Source organism: Empidonax traillii, unplaced genomic scaffold (genome assembly GCF_003031625.1).
Source record: "Empidonax traillii isolate 1590-97213 ecotype Southwest subspecies unplaced genomic scaffold, ASM303162v1 scaffold224:size737649, whole genome shotgun sequence".
NCBI classification, from domain to species: Eukaryota; Metazoa; Chordata; class Aves; order Passeriformes; family Tyrannidae; genus Empidonax; species Empidonax traillii.
The window spans coordinates 442,912-462,828 of record NW_020955417.1 but is presented as its reverse complement, the minus strand read 5'-3'; the positions used below and the strand labels follow the sequence as shown (position 1 = coordinate 462,828).

General features: G+C 42.0%; 1 protein-coding gene across 2 annotated transcripts; it reads left to right on the top strand.

Annotated features, from left to right (window-relative positions):
• Window positions 1-3,772: 3,772 nt before the first annotated feature.
• On the top strand, window positions 3,773-19,836 carry TPH1 (tryptophan hydroxylase 1). Of its 2 annotated transcripts, none has more exons than XM_027887894.1 (11): window positions 3,773-3,866; window positions 10,704-10,841; window positions 11,701-11,884; window positions 13,242-13,342; window positions 14,005-14,072; window positions 15,535-15,731; window positions 16,161-16,296; window positions 16,792-16,918; window positions 18,010-18,105; window positions 18,665-18,798; window positions 19,043-19,836. In XM_027887894.1, the coding sequence occupies exons 1-11, from the start codon at window positions 3,864-3,866 to the stop codon at window positions 19,215-19,217; spliced, it is 1,359 nt and encodes a 452-aa protein (XP_027743695.1). In that variant the 5' UTR covers window positions 3,773-3,863; the 3' UTR covers window positions 19,218-19,836. The 2 variants fall into 2 exon arrangements, with proteins under 2 accessions (XP_027743695.1, XP_027743694.1); XM_027887893.1 differs by lacking the exon at window positions 3,773-3,866 and adding an exon at window positions 6,941-7,026.
• Window positions 19,837-19,917: the final 81 nt, after the last annotated feature.

The following is a 19,917-nucleotide window of genomic DNA, read 5'->3' as shown; positions in this document are numbered from 1 at the left end:
TTTCCCATCTTTTCTTTCTAAAAATTAGTGCTCTCTTTTCTCCCTAACTCTTTTCCCTTTAGTCTCTCAAAGCATTGTGAATAGATGGGAGTCTCAGTGTTACTTCACTGAATATATTGTTGTGAATTGTACTGAGCTCTGCTTCAAAAACACATCTTTGACAAATCTTCATTAACCTGTTCTGATCTACACTTGCTTCCTCCTCTCAGTTGTATGTCTGCTCTCAGCTTACCACCCTAATCTTTTATCCATGATCATGGTTACTGTTTAGCTAATGATTTTAGCCTTAAATATTCTTATAATGTTATATTTCTCTGAAATAAAATTTTGCGCTAAGTGTTCCTAAAAGCAAAGCCCTCTAATCAGGCAGATGAAACTCATTAGTGTTACGTTTCAAGGAGCCTTCCTTTGATGCAAACTAATTAATTTTGCCCCAATGCAAAATTGTCCTACCTATAATGGGAGCTAAAATCTAATAAGATAAAAGAAACACAGAGGGGAAAAAACATCTGTCATGAGAGCTCAATGAGATGAATAGCTTTTGCCAGTCTTGGAAATGATGAGGTATTTCACTGCTCCAAGGCTGGATATTTTACCGTTGCCAGTGTGTTTTAAGTTGCTGCTGTGAATTGATGGGTTTACATTGCTGGTTTTCATCCTTACAGCAGACAGTGACTGTGATCGAATTTATATTGTTCATGCTGGCCAGTGGTCAGTGCCTAGACCAGAGGCTGCCCTTAGTCATCTGTTTTGCTGTATGAACACCAGGATTTCAGTGGATTGGGGGGTGTCTGAAGTCTGTGGACTGAGAACGGTCCTCTGAGCTCATTTTGTTTTGAAACCCTGAAAGAACATAACAAATGTGATAAGAATGAAACACCTGGCCACATCCTCTGTTTCAGAAAGGCCAATCATTTGCACCACAGAGGTGAAACAGGCACCGAAAACCTGCTGTGACAGGCAGGCCCACAGAATCACAGAATATGCCAAGTTGAAAGGGACCCACATGGATTGTCAAATCCAAATTCTTCCCTGCACAGAACCATCCCCAAGAGTCACACCATGTGCCTGAGCTTATCATCCAAACACTTCTTGAACTCTGTTGGTCTTAGTGCTGTGACCACTTCCCTGGGGAGTCTGTTCCAGTGCCCAACCACCCTCTGGGTGAAGAACCTTTTTCTAATATCCAAACTAAAACTTTCCTGACACAACTTCAGGCCATTCCCCCTCAGTCTCCTCCTCTCCAGGCTGAACAGACCCAATGCCTTCTGTGATTTTTTGAACCTTGGAGTCAGCTCTTGACTCCCCTTGGCCTGGCTGTGTTTAAGGCATATGCAGCATATGGAATACAGTCTTTCTGCTTCTTACGTTCAACAAGTCTAATGTCGGATAAACTTCCCAAATGAAGATGAATATGGTAGAGCCTTGGTTACTAGCGCACACTGACGGTGAGGCTGTGTTTTCAGGAGTACCTGAAGAGCTCTCAGTCTCTTTCCTGAATGGATCAAAGTCTGCTGAATTGCTTTCTGAGCTTTGCTTACTCATATCATTAGCAAGAACAAAGCCTTCTCCTTTGTTCACTCTTCCACCTCACTTTGAATACACAATATGCTGCTGTTCTACTAATTAGACCAACAGGCTGAGGTTAACAAACACTCAGTGACTGCTCTGTCCAAAGCAAACATACAAACAGTGAATGGTCTGTTGGCTGTATGTGCTTCAGTAGATTTACACAGCAGCTCTGGCTTTTCAAAAGAAGCGTGCTTAAAGGCTATTGATACTACAGCTGGCTCAGTCACGCTGAGTGGGTAATTTGCCTCATTGGTTCTTGCACTTTTCATTGCAAAAAGGATATTTGTAAATGTTTTAAATCACTGCGTAACCTAAATTTCCCTTTTTCTTTTGTTGCATATTAACTGCTTGAGAATGAAATGCTTTATTATTCAACAACTATTCAGTAGCATCAAGAGTTAACTGATTGCCAAACCAGCCTCGTGGGGATGTGGTTCCCTTCTCAGGGGCTGAGTTATCACGGGGAGAGTTCCAGACGTTTCTATGTGATTACTGAGAGTTCAATGTGTGTGACACTGTTGTAGCCTCATGCTGGTGAAAGGCTGGGTGAATTGCTCTGGAAATGTTTGTTGGAAGATCTGTGGTTCACAGAAGGGAGCAAATGGAAGTACTCCCAGTAGAAAGCCAGGGATTTGGGATTTCAGATCCATATATTTCTTAGAAAATTTGAACAGCTTTGGATTTGGAGCTTTTTAATTCCCAGCAGTTAGGTAAATGACCTGAGCCACAATGATAGGTTACCTGCTTTGAATGGGAGCAGTCAAAGGTTGGCAGAATGAAGATTAGAAAGTGAATGGAAGCAAATGCTGCTTGGGTGTTCCTACAATATATGCTTTATTAAATATTAAAAATCAGCAGAAAAAAATGAGTCAGATTTTCAGACCAGCTGTTTTTTAGGCACCAGTATATGAGAGCATCAATAAAATTCAATCAGAATATGAGAGAGATCTGTAAAATCTACACTGGAAAAAAACCTGTTTCAGAGGGCTGCATGATATTCATCTTAACTCTTCCCTGCAACTTCCATAGTGCTTGTCTAAGTGCTACGTAATTCTTAAAGGCATGACTTGTCTGCAGTTAATTAACAGAAAGGCAGAGGGCTGTGATTAGAATTTGCAGTAATTCTGGAGAAAGTAATTATGATTAGAGTAGCCTTGGTATTAAGTTGTATTAAACCTGTTTTGTTCAGGGATTTAACACTTCATACCCTTTTCTGGAAGAGCTTCAAGTGGTCACTTTGCCTCAGGCAAACACTCCTGGTTGGAAAGGCAGATGGCTGGCCCACATGAAGTCCAAGGGATGGCTGAGGAGGTTTATACCCCAGAAGTGATGTTGTGATTTGCCTTATTGGAGATTAGAGCACTTTCTCCTATCACGTGGGGAGAAGGGGTAATTCCCACTGATGACCTTGATGGGATTGAGAAGACTTTAGAGCTGACTGATTCTCTCCTTCAGTCTTGCTGCATTCAGGTAGATAATCTTATCCTTCAACAGCAGATTAGTATCCTTACAGATCATTCCCAATCTGCCCTTCTATGGTTCTTGCCTCAACAGTTGAACAAAATCACCCTCTGACTCTCTCTCTCCCACAGTGGTGGAGCCCTTGAGAGTCCCTGTACTACACTGATTTCTCTTTTTTCTGTCTTTTTTTTTCCCCCACAGACCAGCTTTTCCAGAGTGTTGGTGAATACTAGACCTGTGCTCAGTCTGGAAAGATGTGCCAGGTTAATTGAGTCCCTACGTGTTTGACCCATGACCCATGGAGAGCAAACTTTCTCAGAGTGGAAGGAAGAGGAGAGGTAAGTGGGAGGAAGAGGAGAGATAGGGCAGAAGGTTTATGTTGTTGTGTTTCACAGACAGCAAAAAGTAGGTCCCTTTGCTTCATGGCTTTCTAGGGAGAGGGAAGATCTGGAGGTGTGACTGTTTTTAGTACTTTTCAGCCTAAAAATTCCCAGATCATTTTTCTACAAATGTGTACCCCCAAGTGTCAGAACGACTGGCTGATTGCAAACCCTGCTGTCAAGTTCCTGCTTTGAAGAACAAACCAGAAACTCCCCAAAAACTAGAGAAGAGCCACCTGTAAGTTAGCAGCTGAGAAGGAGGAATGAGTTTTGGTCTTGTTGAGTTGCTTGATGTTCCTGGATCTACTCTAGCAAAAGACCCAGAAAATGTGGGACTTTGGTCTTACACTACCCTCTCACTTGGATCTGGATGCTGCTGAGAAGAGGAGAATTCATTTAATGAGGAGTTATGAAGGAATAATGTAACTGAAAGCCAGTCTCGTAGCCTTCATGGTGAGTGCTGTCACGGTTGCTGTCATGGTTGCTCTGTGCCAATGTGACAGGTTTTGTGGCAGCTGCACATGGCAGAGCCCTGTCCTGCAAGACCTGTGATCAGCTTGACCCACTTTTGAGCAGGGTCAAACCTGCGTTCGATCCTCAAGTGCTGATTATCTGTCTGGAGGGCTTTGTCTGCATGAGAGGCTGTATGTGAGAAATCTCCTGTGGGCTTTAAAGAAAAATTATTCACTGTATTGCTTTATTACTTTTAAGTAGTTCTCCTATAAAACCATCCTCAGGTTCCCAGGAACTGGAAGGCCTGTGCAGAGAGGAGCAGAGCAGGCTCCAGCGAGCACCCAGTGGAAACAGGCTGTAATCAAGTCTGTTCACGCTTTGTGGTTCTGCCCTTTCAGACTACAGGGCATTGGCTGTGGTGAACAAGCACTTCTTACTAAACCAGTGAATCAGCTTCAATCTGCTCCCCAAAACTCTGGGCACCCCAGTTGTTTCCTTATGTAACTAATAATTTCATATTAGGTTAAATTTCCTTGGCCATTACTGACCTGTTCACATTGTTTCAGCAGTTCTAGGCCAGGATGCCCGTGGGCTCTGCAGAGTATGAGGAGAGGGATGCCCAGCATCCCAGAAGGCTCCTGCTCAAATTGGAAATGACAGGGTGAGGATGGGAAGCAGGGACACTCCTGTCTGTTTATCAGACAGGGCCCTCAGAGGTAGGAAGTGCCCTTAATTCTGGCATAGCTGCCAGCTTAGTTTATATCCTCTGCATGGCTCATGTGCTGTGAAGCTCATGTGCTTCTGCTGAGCTCAGCTACACCATTTGTGACTTGATGTGGCCCCTCTGACTGTCCTGTGCCCTTCCCTTCATGTCTTCAGGCACCTGTAGATGCTGACCAAACCGCTGCTTCTGCTGTCTCCTGGGGAGAGAGGATCCAAAGCTGGTTCTTACAAGTGCTTGGGTGACTGGCTCTCTCTTGAGCATCTTTACAGGTCTGACCTGTAGGGGAGGACATCGGTGTCCCTTAACACGAGAATAACCCATATGTACACACCAAGAGTAAACTGACTTTCCCAGTATCTTGTGAAAGCTTATAGACTTTGAAGGAAAGGGAAGGATAGACCTGAGTAAAGTAAAAAAAGAATCAAAAACCTCTCCTTCATTCACAGTTAAAGTGACCTGAACTCAGTTGACAGCTGTAACATTGGAAAAGCTTCTAGAGGGCTACCTAGTGAGTAATTAAAAAAAATTTACGCAGAATGACATGTTAGTTCTTCTTATTGCTGCATTTGAGCTATGAAAGATTGACAGATTAGTCATATTCTATTGTAAATGTCTTACTGTACCCATGTTTACATATTTATTGTTAATATGAGGCTCTCATACACTTAGGATTCCGGGTAAAGACCCCATGAATTGTTTGCTTTTTGAGTCAGCTTGTTTGATGGGGAGATCTATTCAGCGAGAAGGAAGTGAAATGTCTGTTGTGGACTTAAGACATATATGAATAAATACTGCATTTTCTTTATGAATGGAAAATTGAAGCATCTCATCATGAAATATATTCAATTAGCAAACTGGGGGAAAAAAAAGGCTTTTACAGCTATGTCATCACTTACAGTCATTCTCTTTCAATCTTGTGCTGAAGAGTAGAGCTAGCCACCCTTAATCCTCTTAGAAAGAGGATTGTTTGAAGTTTAATTTTTTCTGAGAAGGAAGACAGTGACATCACTGGAGATGCTGGTGCAGGTGTGACTGTGCCTGCCTGAGTTAGGTGTTTGCCTGCGTATCGGCTTCATCAGTATAATTTATCACGCACATTACACTAGTGTCTAAGAGATCTAGCTGGAATCAAGGTTTCAGTATTTTAGGCACTGAAGAGAAAAATACTGGAGATTTTTCAGACACTTGAATATATTAGGGTAAAACTAGTTGCTACTGATTTTGAGTATTTCTTTGAAAGGTAGGTTTGAAAGCAATGTGAAAAAAAGATTAGAGTCTTTGTTTTGGACAGCTCCATGCCATGCCCAACAAAAATAATCAATCTCTCCTCCTCCAGACCCTTAAAGCCTCCAAGAGATTATGTTCCTGGGGAACATTTTGGCTTCTGCTGTGGACCACAAATCCCCTTATCTTAATGTTGCCAAGTCTGACCTAAGAGGAGACACTGAGGTGTGGGATTACTGGAGTTTAAAAACCATGAATTTTTAAAATATAAACATATGTCTAGATGTATGCAGAAAATGAATAACAACATATATGATATGGAAATACATAGTTTCTGCTAACAGAAATGTAGTTATTCTTCCTGTATTTGCAGGGGGTTTTGAGAAAAGAAGTAATATGCTGCAATTTATTTTCACAGCAGAAAATGCGCTGTTATTTTTAGTGAAGGGCTCAATACATCTACCCACCACATTTCCCTTGGAGAGTATAACCTGGACTAATGCTGTCAAACATTTAGGGGAGTCCCTCACTGCTGAGTCCCCATAGCTGAGCTGTCACCTTGGAGCCAACTTTGCCTAGAGCCCCTCTGCTATGGGCCCAGCCCTCACCCCCTCTCATTTCTGATGCTGTTTGCCTTCCCTTTCCCATAGGCAGCATAAAGAACACTTTGCAGCAAACAGACAAGTGTTTGAAAGTGGCTGTGTGGACACGGTGGAGGAAGACAGATCCCCTCCGTCCAAACTCTCGCTCCTCTCAGCCCCAGGGGCGCAAATCGGTGTTCATGCAAAGCCCACAGTTACCCGTAAAAGGTCAGTCTTCTCTGACCCCTATTAAATGACCTTGTACGGGTGACCGAGGAGGTGTAACTCGGGAGGGGAAGCGCCTTTTCTTGCGCGGGTTATTCCGGAGTGCAGCGATGGTGGCTGCGCGGTGGCTGCATCTGAGCATCGTTGCTCCGCCAGCTCTGAATGAACAGCGTCCAGCGGGTGCGATGGAGAGGGTCATCGAGTCCCGTACCCAGCTGGGACGGGCAGCGCTTCCCCCCGCCTTCCTCCCTCCCTCTCTCCATCCCTCCCCCGGCCAGGGGCGGCTCTCGCCCCTCCATAAATCCGGCCGGTCCCGGCGCTGCCCCGTGCCCGCCCGGCCATGTACCCCGCGCCCCGCCGCGGCGGATCCCTGGAAGCGGCGCCGAGCAGGGATCTCGCCGGACAGGTGAGGGGAGCGGGATGGGCACAGGTGAGGGGAGCGGGATGGGCACAGGTGAGGGGAGCGGGATGGGCACAGGTGAGGGGAGCGGGATGGGCACAGGTGAGGGGAGCGGGATGGGCACAGGTGAGGGGGCTGCCCTGCGAGTGAGGCCGGTCCCGGCTTTGCGGGGAAAACGCTGTTTCTCTGAAGTCGCGGTTCTCAGGGCGGGGATTTGGGGGAAAGGGCAGCTTCCTGATGCCGCTTACTCGGAGAGTGGTTAATTGCCGTGGGATGCGGATCCTCCGTTATCGCTCTGAGCGTTTCAGTGCTGCTGGGACTGGGATGGGACTGGTTATGCTGCTGTTTCTGGTCAGAAGTGTGTGTGTGGGAAAAGTAGTAAAATACAAATGTGAGCACATGAAATCAAGGTAGAAACTTTCTGGTGCATCGCTGCTTAGGAGACACAGGGTGTAACAGAGCCCAGAAAAATTCACTCCTGGGTTGTTTCACGTTACAGTGGGAATATGCTCAGTGGTCACAGAAGATCAGGTAAAATCAGAGCTTATGTGTTGGCTACAGTTACTGATATGGTGCAGCTGATAAAGTCTGTAAAATTCCTTGTAAAAACAAGAATGCTGTCTGCGATGGAGAAAAGTTTCACAAAAATGTTGGTTTGCTGTAGCCCTCGGATCTTTGGAAGCCAAATAAGGTGTTCAGCACAGCTTTTGGTTTGGTGTCTGAGAACTAAATCTGAAGAAGACCTCTGGAGTGGCTGGAAAATGTACCTGTAAAGTGTTATCTAGTCATGGTCACTTGTAACATCACGTCTTCACCCTTCCCTACTAAGGGTGACAGCGACAAAGTAAAGTAAGCAGCTACTTAGAGGGAGAAGGATATAAAATGCCCATTGAGACTTTTTATCAAGCATGATTAGTGTCAATCTGTATCAAATGCTTTTTTTAAAAAGATTTTTTTGTCTTCAATGTGTAGCTCTAAAACATAATTTCCTTTAGATTAATGTGTTTGGATAATTTCAAATCCTGGTCATCCATTAGTATAATGAATTAAATCACAAAATATGCACCTTCAAATATCTATCTCACAGAGAATATTCTTTGGGGAGGAGGAGAAAGGAAAGGTAATAGCTATGAGCTCCAAAAAGAATGATCTTTAACCACATAACACCTAGTTATTGATCTAAATAGAGGCTTTAGGATATCCTTCTGTTTGTGTATTTTCACCAAGACAGAGTCAGGTCGATGGAAAATCAGTTAATGAGTTACATCACTCATAAAAAACATCAATGCAATACTAATTCCCCCTCACCCTCCAAAAAGCTTGAATGTGTTACCGTGCAAAGAAAAGTGTCTGATTTTATTACAGCTTAGTTACTGATACAGAATAAAAAATGAAAGTGAAGGCGCAGCCATTGGAGGAGAGGAATTGTTTTGTATTACCATTTTCTCTTGTTGCCTTGCACTCAAATGGTTGCTGCACTAATTCAGCCCTCTCTTCAGTCCAGTTTTTACTGAAAGTGAAAGATTAGTGTTGGTGTAGGGTTAAAGATGTAATTGGTGTGTGTTTGGCATTGTAGCCATCTGAATTTCTCTTCTGCAACTTTTTCTAATTTGCAAGTTAGAAGTCATTTCTAGAACTCAATATAAGAACGTACTGCATTGTGTTGTATTTTCTTTATCAGTCTCTTAAACACATAACTTTATAAATGCTGTCACCTGATCCTAGACACAGTTGCAGGAGTGAAATACAGAATAAGAACATTACTCTTTGAAGCCTGTAGTCTGTCCTAGCTGTGCACCTTGTAACGTTGCATGCAACTGTGCCAAATCTCATAAGCTGATCTGGTCTTCAGTCAATGATCCCGAATGTGGAATCAAGCCAACATGCAGCATATTAGTAATGTACGTAAAGCAGCCCATCAGTTATTTCCCTCAAAGACCACCATCCAACTCTATTTGTTCCTGGCTCTTGTGATCATGGTCTGACACTGAAGCAAACTGTGAAACCTGCGGGCTGCTCAGCTGAACCTGGACTGGGCCCTGTCACACACTTTCAGTAGAGAATTTGATGTCTGGACTCCAGCTGATGGAGATCAGTGACTTTTTTGAATCAGAAACAGTGTGAAGGTCTGACATTTTGTTCAGGCTCATCATATAGTGACAACTCATCAGAGGTGGGGACCCAGTCAGAAATCCAGATATTTTCATTAGCATCAGTGGTCTTGGACCTCTTCCAGGGGATACCACCTTGGCACTCTAAAATGCTCACATCTAGTAACCTGCTTGAAACCTTTCTTACAGCAGCATCAAATGTCTGCCTCATTGTAAACCACTCAATTTAAGATGAAATTAATTTCATTACTTTGTGAGGCAGATTGCCTTCTTCATCTGAAAAGTAAATCAGAACATTTTGATACAAGATAGGTAAATTTTTTTGTTGTTGCTTGTTTGTTTTTTATTTATTTTTATTTTTAAACCACTCAGTCACAGATAGAAACATTTAGCTGTTCAGTATTATCAATTTTAAACAGGTTTAAAGTTGGAGAGATTATAGAAGGGAGTCAGTGGAACTGGTGTGTTTTGATTGCATTTTTGTTTTGCTCTTTCCATTTCTGAAAATGTCTCCAGATAGTCATATCTTTAAAAGCTATGTCAGATCAAAAAATAATTCCAAATAGCAATAGCATTCCTTTTCTGTCTTGCTGACTAATCCAGAAACCTCACCTTTTTTCTTTCCATTTTTGCAAGGTTTGAAGACATGTGAGACACGGCCTCTTCTTCTAAGCTTTGTATTTTTTCTTTACTTTGCATTTTCCACATTCCTAATTGTTTCAATATTATCTCTGTCTACGGCCTGGGTACCTGTAGCTAAGGACCTGGTCTGTGATATCCACTGATTTCAACACAGCCAGGAGTGTGATCACTAGTAAGGTACAAAACCAGACGGTCTGACAGCGTCTGAAGTCTGAATTTTTACAGTGCGATTTGGGTGATTATGCCAAGGGTTTGACATAAGAATAAGGGAACCTGGCAAATGGAGTGGCTTGGCTGGAGCTGATCAGAGTGGGATTGTCTCTACAGTCAACAGGTTCTGGTCAGCATAACATTTTAACTCCTTAGGTTTGTCTCCTTACTCTACGAAAACAATGCTTTAAAATGCTTTAGAGTGATGTTATGAGAGAAAGGCAAATGATTTTCCAGTACTGATCTACTGAATCCCGATCCACCTTTTCCTATTTACATCCTGCAGGATTTGGATTATTCCCTTTACTAACATTCATTGAAGTTGCTAATGAAGTGTTTTGCTCAACATACTATTTCTGCTGACATCTTACAGTTCCCCTTCCTCGCAGTAACAATGCTAGTTATAAACCACACATTGAAAACAGTTTCTGCATCCTCGGGAATGACTATAAAGATGTCTATAAAATCATTCAACTGAAAAAAAAGAGATATCTTGGTATTTCATTCTCAGCTCTCACAGATTCTCTGTGTCCCTTATTATTGTGTAATGATTTGTGTCATAATTTTGTGTTGTGATTGTGTAATGATTTAGGTCATAATTTTCCTTTTGTGGTTGATCAGTCAAAGCACAGCATTAGCCCAAGACAAACTGAAATGTAAAAATTCACACTTTTTGCACTACTTCCAGTTCAAAAAACCTTTTTATTTGTCTGAGTTTAGTTAAATAAGTCAACCTACATGATGATTGAAGATAATAAAGAGAATGAAGACAATGCATCTGAAAGAGGAAGGACAGCCATCATTTTTTCCTTGAAGAATGAAGTTGGAGGACTTGTAAAAGCATTAAAACTCTTTCAGGTACATTATAATCATATTGCTATAGCTGCTTTGTATTTTATATGGTAAGGATATTTTTGGAACACACTAGAATTAATTACATCCATTTATTAAGGATATGATTCTTCACCTGGCTCCCACTTTGCACACAAAATTACCCAGAAAGGCAAATTTATTCCTCAGAAATTGAATGATGTTTGGCTAAAAATCTTCACAAAAATTCTTATCTGCACTGACTAAATACTGAGAGAGGTTTTGTCTTTTCCCCTCATGGAAAGAGGATTGGCACTTGTTTTTTTGAGGGTAAGAGGTGGGTCTGAAGGTCCTGCTGATGGCAGGTAGATGTTTGGGGTGTAGGGTGCTGGCCTGCGTATCTTAGCCTGGGGTTTTCTCAATGTTCCTAACATAAAACACAGGATTAAATAATTTTTCAACTAAAAAAGAAATTATATTTATGCCCTGAAAACTACTGGTTTTAAATTTCTTTAGAAATTAATTAAATTAATTAAATTGCTTGTGAGATAATTATATGGTGAACTGATCAGCATTTTGGTGAATCTCCCCAGACCCAGTTGCTAATCAGCTTCCTGTGGGAGGGAGGAAAGAAAAAGGTCTGTGAATTTAAATTTCCTGACTGTGTCTGTGTGCTTCCTGCATGTAAATAATACCAAAAGAACACAGGTTCTCTTTCATTTTCTTCTGAATGGAAAATCAAATAATTTCCCCACCCTCCAATAAGCAAATCGCTATCAAGAGATTCAGTTACCTAAAATAGCTTCATAAAGATGGAGAATAGTCCATGGCAGTAAAATATTAGTTTGAAAAACAGATTTTAGTTTCTTAGTCTATCTGTTCGAAAACATTACTTCTTACAAAACAGGAGAAGCATGTCAATCTGGTACACATCGAGTCACGAAAGTCCAAGAGACGAAATTCTGAGTTTGAGATCTTTGTGGACTGTGACAGTAAAAGGGAACAACTGAATGAGATCTTCCAGCTCCTGAAATCCCACGTCAATGTTGTCTCTGTGAGCCCAGCAGAGCATTTCAACGGCCACGAAGATGGTGAGTGCCAAAGGCATTTCTGATGAAAATGCCCTTCTGACTGTGTTGGTTTGCAATCTTTTTATGGTGTCCACATCTGCATTTGTGCAGTGTCTTCAGTCACCAGTTACCAGGTGCATGCTTCTGTGCTGTCAGTGAGTGTAGTCCGGTTGACATGAGCAGGGCTGTGCTGGCTGGTGCCACCTGGGAGTACAGGCTGCTTCAAGCTGCTGCCACTTGTGTATCTGCTGCCTGTGCTCCTGTCCCTCCTCAGCACAGCCCAGCTGGCATCAGTGGGAGTCCTGCATCCATGCAGGTCACTGGAGATTGGCCTGTAGGCAAAGTCTGAAGGCAGGGCTTGAGTACACCACCATGACAGAGGTGTAACACTGACAGATCCCAGTTCAGTTCAGGCACTGGTGAGAGTGGAGGATGGATTCTGCAATTTCCTCATGTAGTTCTTGATTTCCTTACTTTTTAACCACTGGTTCCTTATATTAGTGGGAAAGAGGTGCCTTTTAACCTTAGGATGCTTCACGTCCTGTTTACCTTTACTCCTAGCTGAAGAGATGCCCAGAGTTCAGGGCAGCAGGAAGCTGGTCCCATGTATTTCTCAGCCATTGTGCTTGTGAGGGAGGGATCTGATGGTCTTGGATTAAACAGCTTACTTTAGCTCTAATTAAGGTGAAATTCAATCCAAACAGTGCCCTGACCTTTTTAAGTAAACTAAAGAGCATGGCAGAAAAACTGCTCTGCCAAGAGCTTGGCAAAAAACCCTTTTAGGCTAAAAATAACCCCAAAGTAGTCAGTAGCAAAACTTTAATGATGCCCCTTTCTAAGACTGCAGGTCCTCCTGCTACTTTTCCCCCACAAACCCCTCAAAAGGCAAAGCTGGATGCATCTGAAGTACATAACCACAGAGAAACATCTATTTCCTGAGGTCAGTAGAGCAGGATGGGAGGACTCTAACCTGCTCCCATTCTGCCCCCAGGGATCACAGGCAAATCACTTCTGTACTCCTTTGCACACTTCATACACTACAGGATTCCCAGCGGTGAACACAAGGAGACCTTGTCTCTGTGGGAGCCTCTATATCTACTCTAACAACACTCAAGGGCCAGAGAAAACCCATTTTAACTGTTTCCTCCCCAGAGGCTTTGGAGCTGGCCGTGCTCTGTAGGCAGACTGTGGCAGTGACCGAGGAGGAAGTGTGAGCTGTAGGCTGGTGCCAGATAGGCAGAGGACTCCCTTGTCTTATTCATGCCCTTTTAATTTATAGATTTAGCTGTAACCGCCATAGCCATACTTGAAAGCAGCGTTTCCTCCCTCAGTGTGCTCGGTTTTATTAATAACCTTGTGGATTCCATGCGTTCTCTAGACATGGAGAATGTTCCCTGGTTTCCGAAGAAGATCTCAGATTTGGATAAGTGTGCGAACCGAGTGCTGATGTACGGGTCTGATTTGGATGCTGACCATCCAGTAAGTACTTTTTCCTCCCCACATCCAGTCTGTAGTGAAAAAATACTTTGTGGAGCTGACTTTAAAAAATTGCAGCTTTTCCTCCTCCCTCTCCTCTCCCTCAATGGCGCCTCTGTGGATCTGAGCACCTTCTCTTGGGGATTTCATGCCTCATTCTTAATTCAGGCAAGACTGAATTCAGCTCCTGTGCCTTTCTGCAAGGTTTACTCCAGGTCTGGGCCCTGAGTGGTTGCATACAAATTAAACAAACAAACAAAAAAACCCAAACAAAAAACTGAAAGCAGGCTTGGTTCCTGCTCTTTCTTTCTTCCTTACTGGAGCAACCAAATTAGTATTTGGGCAGTGCAAATGGACAATTTCTTCTGTAATTTAGAATCATCAAGCAAGTAACAAAGTTTGTATAAATACTGATATGACTAAAATTAATCCTTGTTTGCTGAATATATAGTTGTATACATAAAACAGCTCATTCTTACTTTGGAGTATTTGCTTAGTTCCCAATTATTAAATATTTCAAACTACAGCTGTGAGGTTCCTGTCTTCTCATTATTACACAGCATAGTTTTATATTTCCCAACTGAAGTGTCATGTGTCTCATTTTAAATTGATTTACTACAGTTTAGAAACTTCTTTAACTTTGTTTTCCTCCTTCCCCTTACTAGGGTTTCAAAGACAATGTCTATCGCAAGAGGCGAAAGTATTTTGCAGACCTGGCTATGAACTACAAACAGTAAGCTTGAATTCTCCCAGAATAAGACTTTTGGGTGCTTTGAAACAATAGCAGAGTGGACTGTGAGGAGCTCACCTTCCCTGGGCTCAGATCAGGCTGAGATATGCTTGGCTCAGGAATCAGAGCCAAGGGGGGAAAACGAAGGGAGATATAAGACAAGATCAACAGGTAGGTTTAGGCCATCTTGCAGCTCTGGTCAGCCTGAGACTGTGCTGCTTGGCCATTATGGCATCTGCAGCAGTGCTGCTCCTCAGATGGGCAGCGATGACAGCGTGGTGCATTTGGACTCTGCAGTTCTTCCCCACTTTCCTGGAAATGGGCGCAACAACGGAGGAGGAAAGACAATGCACATTGCACAGCTGTCTGTGCCAGGACTTCCTGACCATCGGGGCAGATAAATCTCCTTTGCAAAGGAGAGGGAAGGGGGGCAATTCCCAGTATAGCCCATTGACCACAGTGTAAACTCTCTGGGTAAATGTTAATACTTGAATTTTCTTTCCTGCTTCAAACTAATGCATGTGATGTGTAGATAAGAAGATTTCTGTGAAAAGAATTTCGGAGAGCTTCTGTCTTAAGAGATGCTGCTTGGGGGAGGAGCTCTTAAAGCAGTAACAGTTTCCTAACTCAGTGCTGTAAATTCTTTCTAAAAGTGATTTTTTTATGTTGATGTTGCCTGATTGAATTTAGGTGTCAAGTTCCTCAATTGAAAATGACCTAGAAATGGTGGGTATTTAGAGCTCTATTGCACTATGTGTTAATGCAACCGGTTACTACAGCACAGAGCTGATTTCTCTTAATGTGTTGTTGAAAGAGATTCCCTTGGGGAAAAAATTTGCCATGCTGGTTACCTGAATGGCAGTGAAAGCTCTCTGTTACACTACCATTGCTATAACCCATTTTAATCAAGGTCCTGAGGACTACATAGGAGAGAAAGTCTACAATTAATATGTTCAAACAGGTGCTTGCCTCCTCTGCATAGAAGTGTGATTTTTACCTGATGTGTATATTTATCTGCTTTCACGCAATGTGTTGTTAATTTAGGGAATTCTCTTTTCCTAAAAGAAATCAGAAGGGTAATGGAAAGTAATTGTACACATGGAAGTTCAACTGGGAAAGGGATGCGTTCTCAGATCCTGAAGCTGTAAAGAGGTTATGCAAGTATTTTTAATCTTACTCTCAGAATTGAACACCTAAGAAACTGTTTATGGAAGGAAAGCTTTCAGGCTCCAGTGAGGTCAATGCAAAGATTCCTGACAATTGGTTTAGGTGGAAAAAAGAGCAAACCCTTAGACTAAAAGCTCTCTGGGGCATAGACCAGATCTCACTGTGCATTTGACAGAGTCTAATGCACCCTGGCCAAGTGTCACAGACATAGAGGTGTCAAATAGTAATAGTAGGTAAACGAGTCATCTGTTATTAAGCATTTACTGAGGAATGTCCTTTCTTTCTCCTCTCCTTGTAGTGGTGACCCAATTCCCAAGATTGAATTCACTGAGGAGGAGATCAAGACTTGGGGGACTGTGTACCGAGAGCTCACCAACCTTTACCCAACTCATGCCTGCAGAGAGTACCTTAAAAACCTACCTTTGCTCACCAAATACTGTGGCTATAGGGAAGACAATATCCCCCAGATGGAAGATGTGTCCCGCTTCCTGAAAGGTAACGTGCAAATTTTCTTACATGAAAAAACTAAGGCCCACACTATTTTGTTGGCACAAGGAAACATCCTTTGCTTGTATCTGTTCTGGTTCTTGAAGAAGCCTTTTGGCCATCCATGTTTTAATGTACTGTGTCTTGAGCATATCAAAACAGTGACATTTGAGGGCCAGTGCTACCTCGGGATATGGAGCTGTAATGTTGACTCTAGGCATGGAATCACAGGAAATCCACTGACACAGAGAGAGGGACATTTTTAATACATGTTGGTCGTTCTCAAGCTTAGGCCTAATTTTTCTAATTGTGTCTGATCTTCCCACGTGCTCTTGAGGCAAGGTACTGCTGTGGCTTTTACCCCAGTTGCAGCAGGAAAGCTGTCAACATTCTGCATTCTACACTAAACTAATGTACAGTTTCTTTGCTCATTTCCAGAGCGTACAGGTTTCACCATTCGCCCTGTTGCTGGATATCTGTCGCCCAGAGACTTTTTGGCAGGATTAGCATTCAGAGTTTTTCACTGCACTCAATATGTCAGACACAGCTCGGACCCTCTCTATACGCCAGAGCCGTGAGTCATTTAATCTTGTGGTAGAATTTGAGAGAGAGGAAGTTTTGATTCTTGCTGTCCAGAGCCAAGCTACTTAAAAGCTGTTCAAGAACACCATCATAAAACTTAATTTTAAGGTGCTGAAGACTCAACCTTCCCTGAATATAATGGAGTTTTAGCATGTTGAAGTCCCACCTTTATAAGTACAGGATTTTCAAAAGCATAACATGTTACTGGAGGTCTGTTACTGATGTCCTTGTGTGCAACTAGTTTAATATTCAATTGCCTCATAAATGTGGAGTTCAGATCCTAATTTCAGACAACTTCATTTGAAAATCTGAATTTAGGTACTTATGGAGAGTTTGTAAGTCCACCCAGTTGCTTTCAGATAAATGAGTGACATTTTTCTGTCTTTGGGGCATTAAAGTTTAACGCAAGACATTGTATCTGTTCAGGGGTTCTGCTTTTTGTCACAAAGACAAATAACGAGATTTCCTGTTTTGTTTCTTTTTCCAGTGATACATGCCATGAGCTCCTAGGCCATGTCCCTCTTTTGGCTGAACCCAGTTTTGCTCAGTTCTCCCAGGAAATTGGTCTTGCATCACTTGGGGCCTCAGATGAGGCTGTCCAAAAACTGGCAACAGTGAGTGTTTGAGTGCTTGGTGATTGTATCAAAAGCTTTGTGCTTTACTAAGTTGATCCCACTCCACTGAATAAACTTGGAGCTTCATGTTAACATCAGCCACAACAGCTGATGGATCTACGTGTTTCACTGGTCCCTGGTTTTGGAGCATACAAAAATTTTCCATGCTGGGAAAAAAAGTACACTTTAAAGCTGAGATAACTGATATTATTCTTCACTTGACTGTCAAATAACGGTTCAGCTTCTGCTGGTAGGTCACTTTTTCCAGACTGGAGTTCTCTGGTCTATTTCTTCCAAACAAAACTTTTCTTACTAATGGGAATATGATTCAAGGATTTTCAAAGTAATCTATTTCTTTAATGTGTAGAATGAATATAATTTCAACTCCATGTGGTGAGTGCTAGCATTAGATAGTCTTCAGCCAAGAAAGTAAAATAATATAAATTAATCTAATTTTTTGGACATCAATTTCCGGCAAAAATATTTTGAGATTAGAATTAAATTTATATGAAAAATAATTGATGCCAGTTATGAAAGAACTGGTTTACTATTTTTTTCCCCCACCTTGTGTAGTTAGTTGTAAAATTTCTACTACCTTCAGTGGGAGCAGAATTAAGCCATCTATGAAAATAGTGTTTCTTCCTGTATACCTGCAGAAATCCTGAAATCCAGCAAACTGAAAATCTTTAATTTTACAGGACACTAAGCAAACAAAAAACAAACTGTAGTGGGCTGTTTTCACTCACTCAAGAGATCCTCTCTATCCAGTGTTTCTTTTGAGCTGAGGCTGTCATTTCACATCAGCATTTCTCCAAATAGATTTTACATCTCACTGTTCCCACTGACATTAGCAGCTTGTGGCCTAGCTGGGTGATCTATAACATCCGCCTTTCCTATGAGAAACATGTAATCTTGTGGTTCTTTACCCCCTTCCATTCTGACTTCCCTCTTTTAAATATCTGAGAAGGACAACTGAGGGATGACTGATATTTACAACTGTTTGATGCTACCTACAAATAGAAATGCTCACATCTAGTTCACCACAGCATCTTTGACAAGGATGAATTATTTTACTTCCTTCTCTTTTTCAGTGCTACTTCTTCACTGTAGAGTTTGGCTTGTGCAAGCAAGAGGGACAACTACGAGTTTATGGGGCTGGCTTGCTCTCTTCGATTAGTGAGCTCAAGGTAAGAATGTCCACTGCTTATTTAACTCTTTTTTCTTTGTACCTGATTATTATTGCCACTGTTTTGCCCTGCTTTTTATAAAGTATAATTTAAAAAATATTTCTCCTGAAAACTCTTAAATACCTGCCAGGCTTTAAGAAAATTCACTGTGGCAGTAATTATGGGCAGTAGTTGCTGCTTTTGGATATATGCTGAGCGGATCCCTTGTCTTTTGCAGGAAGCAGTAGATGATTGGGATTTCTTAACATTAGGGTCCAAGCAACTTCTTTCAGATAAAGCTCTGTTGGCTTAACCAATTTCTGAAAACACTGCTCTTGTTTTCACATGAGCCTCATGTCTGTGGAATCCCGTTTTTGACACAGACTGGCAGAATACGACCATTCTGAGTAATTCAGTTTGTTAAGCTTTAAATGCTGTTTATCTGCAGATAAATATTTTAAGATGCAATGCACTAAATATTGCCTAACTTTATCTTTTTTATTCACTTTACTACACGTCATGTTCTTCATGGATTCTTTGGATGGTGATGCTCCTCTGACCCATGATAACACATCACCAGCACTCACTCTCTGACACTGCCAAAGTCAAGCCTTTTGATCCGAAGGTCACCTGCAAGCAAGAATGTCTCATTACAACTTTCCAGGAGGTTTACTTTGTTTCTGAAAGTTTTGAAGAAGCAAAGGAAAAGATGAGGTACAGATTTCCCTCCCTCTTTCACAGAAGCAGATTTCATTTCATACACCTCTCCGTAGCAGCATCAAACCCTTTTATTCTTACCAGAGTTTTGTAATTATTTTTTTTCATGGGATTGGAAAGCTGAGATTGGTATTTGCTTTATCTTCCACGTGGTGGGTGGGAGAGATGAAGAACTATTTTTAAGTAGTTTTGAAAAGGGGTTATTTATACTGGCTTTTTTTTTTTCTTTTTAATTCTATAGAGAGTTCGCAAAAACCATCAAGCGCCCATTTGGTGTGAAATACAATCCATACACACAGAGCGTGCAGATTCTGAAAGACACAAAAAGCATTGCCAGCGTGGTGAATGAGCTACGTCATGAGCTGGACATTGTCAGCGACGCCCTCAGCAAGATGGGCAAGCAGCTGGAAGTTTAACACCCTGTCAGCAGTGTGGTGCAATCCGATTCTTTTCCTTTCCCTACTGATCTCTTTCATAGGCTTATAATGTGTTGTAGACAGAACTCATTCCTTTACAAATAGAAGAGTGAATGGCTCGTAAGAATAACAATGTTATCTTGTTTCTCTGTGTACTGTCCCTTATTTGATGTGTTTCTCTTATCACCCTTAGATAAAAAAGGTCCAGAGTTGCCTTTTAGAATCTGGTAGGGAGTAGAGAAAGTGCTAGATTGGAGAAGAAGTGTGGTTTTTGAATCAGGACTGGGATCAAATGCCCCAGAAGGTGGCTTATGAGGCAATAATGGAATAATTCACCGTAGGGAGATGCCCATTTCTGACTCCAGTACTCTATGGTACTGATTTTTTGACATTGAAGACTTGTTAACGTAGAGGCTGTGGTAATCAGTGCTTCTAAGTTGTACTACTAAGTTTAAAACTTGAATGATTACAGTGCACGCATCAGGACACAAATAGCTGGAGGTTTGATATGATCAAATGGAGGGGTCAAATCTTGCTTTCAGAGGGATTATTCTTGCCACCAGAGGACTGCAAATGTGCTGTTTGGCATGTTTCTAGTACAAGGCAGAGGTACAGATGTTGCATGGAATCCTAATTGCAAGAGATGTCCCGTAAGCTGAGAGTTAGGATTTGTTATTGCACCTGAGGGAGGACCTTCCCT